Source organism: Pteropus vampyrus, unplaced genomic scaffold, assembly GCF_000151845.1.
Source record: "Pteropus vampyrus isolate Shadow unplaced genomic scaffold, Pvam_2.0 Scaffold77, whole genome shotgun sequence".
Classification (NCBI taxonomy): Eukaryota; Metazoa; Chordata; class Mammalia; order Chiroptera; family Pteropodidae; genus Pteropus; species Pteropus vampyrus.
Genome location: NW_011888858.1, coordinates 6329275 through 6332684, shown reverse-complemented (window position 1 = coordinate 6332684; position 3410 = coordinate 6329275). Strand labels below are relative to the sequence as shown.

The 3410-nt window shown below is 45.7% G+C and overlaps 2 protein-coding genes across 2 annotated transcripts in view; both read left to right on the top strand.

Annotated features, from left to right (window-relative positions):
* The first annotated feature begins 530 nt into the window (after positions 1-530).
* On the top strand, positions 531-2226 carry LOC105293791 (sodium/bile acid cotransporter 4). Its single transcript, XM_011362663.2, has one exon. It carries the CDS (start codon positions 1219-1221, stop codon positions 1684-1686), a length of 468 nt encoding a protein of 155 aa, XP_011360965.1. The 5' UTR covers positions 531-1218; the 3' UTR covers positions 1687-2226.
* Positions 2227-3057: 831 nt separating this feature from the next.
* Positions 3058-3410, top strand: part of ZAR1 (zygote arrest 1) — a 6723-nt gene continuing 6370 nt past the window's right edge. Inside the window, exon 1 of the mRNA XM_023532135.1 lies at positions 3058-3403. Coding sequence (XP_023387903.1) covers positions 3058-3403 — 346 coding nt within the window. The remainder of the gene's footprint in view (positions 3404-3410) is intronic.

The window sequence follows — 3410 nt, the reverse complement described above, 5'->3', positions numbered from 1 at the left end:
AAGACTATAAAGTACAGTATATGCCACTCCCACAGATTCCAAAGGGGTTTCTCCTTAGTCTCCAGGGAACCAGAAGCAACACTTGAACTGTTCTTCTGGGTCTGTAGTCTCCCTCACAAACACCCCTCAACTCCCATTCAAAACAAACAAACAAAACAAGCTAACTATTAATCTGAAGGAGGATGAGGAGGAATTTCTAGGTTTCTACCTTGCCATTTACACAGCCTGTCTTACTTGAATGAATGAAATGTACCAGTCAGACGTCAAGGTGACACAATGTTTTTATTCAGGGTCAGTCGTTTTATATCTCAAATCTATCTATTATGTATAATAATTCCTAAGCATCACTAGAGACTTACAGGTGGGAGATTGCTCCTGAAGAGATGAAAAAGGAGAGAGTTGCACAATTCAGCGAATACCTCACATCTTATGTTTATATTTTTTCTCTTACATAATCTAGGTTAGTAATTATTTTGATATTGCTAACAATTCTCTGAGATATAAAGTATTTTAAAATACTTAAAATATATTTAAAATATCACACAGTTGGTTTCGTAAATTTTAATAGCTTGTTATCTTATGTGTAAAACCAGAACTAATTTCTTATGGAAAACATAGGATCCTATTCAGGAAAATGTCCATTTGTCTACTCTATTCATCAGACCAAACCTGGTGTATTGGGCTCAGTTCTAACTGTTTTGTTATTAAGAGGCACATTCACAAATTCAACCCGTGCTCGGAGCAGTCAGAATTCCAGAGTTTTACGATGGAGGCTGAAAGCCTGAGAACAATCTACCTGGAGAAGCATAGCCTTTCCCATATAACTGTTTTGTGAACTTCTGAAGGCTGTTTTGCAGGAAGAGTAGCTGGTCTGTGTTGCTTCTAAGGTCCCATCCAAGGCAATGGCTCACAGTTATAGAAGGCAAGTTGTCACTAGATATAAGGACAGGCCTCTAAACAAGTATAACTGTGCAACATGGGTCTGGGTGCCTCCTGAAGAGATGATCTACCCATCTTCAAAAATACCGTCAAAGACTTGATGGCAAAGATCTCTATTTTGTGTGGGCGGTCAGACTAGATGGGTCTCTTATTCCAAGAGCCTAGGAGACTCTTTCCTGAATTCTTTGACTGTCTTATTTTTGATGGCTTGTTTATCCATTTTTCTATTATTAGGTTTCCCTGTGGTCTCTGCTAGTGACACTGGTGGTCCTATTCATAATGACCGGCACTATGTTAGGACCTGAACTGCTGGCAAGTATTCCTGCAGCTGTTTACGTGGTAGCAATTTTTATGCCTTTGGCAGGCTACGCCTCAGGCTATGGCTTAGCTACTCTCTTCCATCTTCCACCCAACTGCAGGAGGACTATATGCCTGGAAACAGGTAGTCAGAATGTGCAGCTTTGTACTGCCATTCTCAAGCTGGCCTTTCCGCCACGATTCATAGGAAGTATGTATATGTTTCCCTTGCTTTATGCCCTTTTCCAGTCTGCAGAAGCAGGGATTTTTGTTTTAATATATAAAATGTATGGAAGTGAAGTATTGCACAAGCAGGATCCTCTAGATGAAGATGAAGATACAGATATTTCTTATAAGAAACTGAAAGAAGAGGAAATGGCAGACACATCCTATGGCACAGTGAAAGCAGATAATTTAATTATGATGGAAACCACTCAGACTTCTCTCTAAACATGGAGATACGCAGAGCCTCTATCTTGCTGAAATACTGCATCATATTTATGGTCTGTGGTAGTGTATATGGTTTACATAAAGGATAACAATTGGTTCACATTATCATGCTTATAACGATTTTGATCTTCCATTGTAAGGTTGCCTTGGTGTATTAACCAAGCGTTTTCACAAATCAATGTCATAATATAACTTGCACCTGGAACTGCTTAAGTGAAGCCTGAACAAGTAAAATGTGCTACTTGGTTTTCACCATTGCCAGTTTCTATGACTGTTTCAAATATGTAAACTGGAAAACAGGATCTTGGAAATGTAGAATTTTGGTGCACTATCTTATGCATAAAAAGCTATATTTGTAAAGCATAATTGAGTTTATTGTAATTGTTGTAAAAAAAAAAAAGTGTGCTCGCTTAACTTATGAATGCCTGGCAATGTTGAATTTTGACCTGTATTTAGAAAACTCCCCAAACAGGTCAATTAAACAACAAAATATAGTATTTTATTGTCAAACCTGTATCAAATGAGAGAAACATTAACGTATTTGATTGCTTCATCTGGTATCTATTGGTAATGAACAGCCTGTGGACAAGGCGTTTTCTTTTCAATTGGGGACTGGGTCTTCTGCGTTTATGGTAACACACCCCAAATCAATTTATCCTCTGGAGGGATGATCTGATTAGGAAAATTTGGAGAACTACTCTCCACCCCAGAGAAGAGCAACAGTCATCAGTACCTCGTGGTACTCGACAGTGTCTCAGAACCCCGTTTGAGGTGGGGGCAAGTGTGAGAGTGAGCGCGTGCTCCAGGGGAGAAGACAATTAGTCTAGACAGGGATGCCCTAGAGTGCTTTCCCTGTATGCCTACTGAAAGGTTCAATGGGTAGACTTCAGAGCAGCTCTGAGATAAATAGATCTGAGGACATAGGTAACAGACCCAAAACAGTTCTGCAAACCTTCGCATTTTTGCTCACTAGCCGGAGGCACCTAGCCTCCCCTCAGCTTCCCGGGTGGCCCAGACACCTGGGCAATCAAGGTATGGGGACCACCTGGCTCAGCTGATCCCAGTGATCTCTCTTGTTGGAATTCTCTTTCCCTCTGGCAAGTTCACTTACAAATCAGTTCTTGCACCGCAAAGAAAGCTTTCTTTCCAGATCATCTAAGGGTATTTGTGCGAACCTTTGGGGGTGGAAATTTTCCACACGGGGAAAGTCGGGGAGCAGCCCTCCTGGCGGGGACGCGTGGACACGGGCCGTGGCGGGAAGGATGCGGCGAGCGGCTCAGCGTGGCGAGAGGTGGTGTGGGGCGGGCGCCGCCCCCGCAAGGCTGTCTATTTAGGGCGCGGCGGCGGGCGGGAGCCGCTGGGGCTGCGCTCATGGCTGCCCTGGGGGACGAGGTGCTGGACGGTTTCATGTACCCCACGTGCGCCGCGTACTCGTACTCATACCCCTACCCTGCCGCCGCCAAGGGCGGGGGCGGCTGGCGGCACCGCGGCGGGGGCTACCCTCCCGCGTCCTCCTCCTCGTCCTCGCCCAGGGCGGCCCCGACCCTCCCGGGCTACGGGCAGTTGACGGCCGCCGAGTACCTCGACAGCTACCAGCGGGCGCAGCTCACGGCGCTCCTGTCGCAGGTGAGCCCGGGCCTGGCCGCACGGCCGCGCAGGGCCGGCAGCCGGGACGTGGCGGTGCAGGTGAACCCGCGCCGCGACGTCTCGGTGCAGTGCTCGCT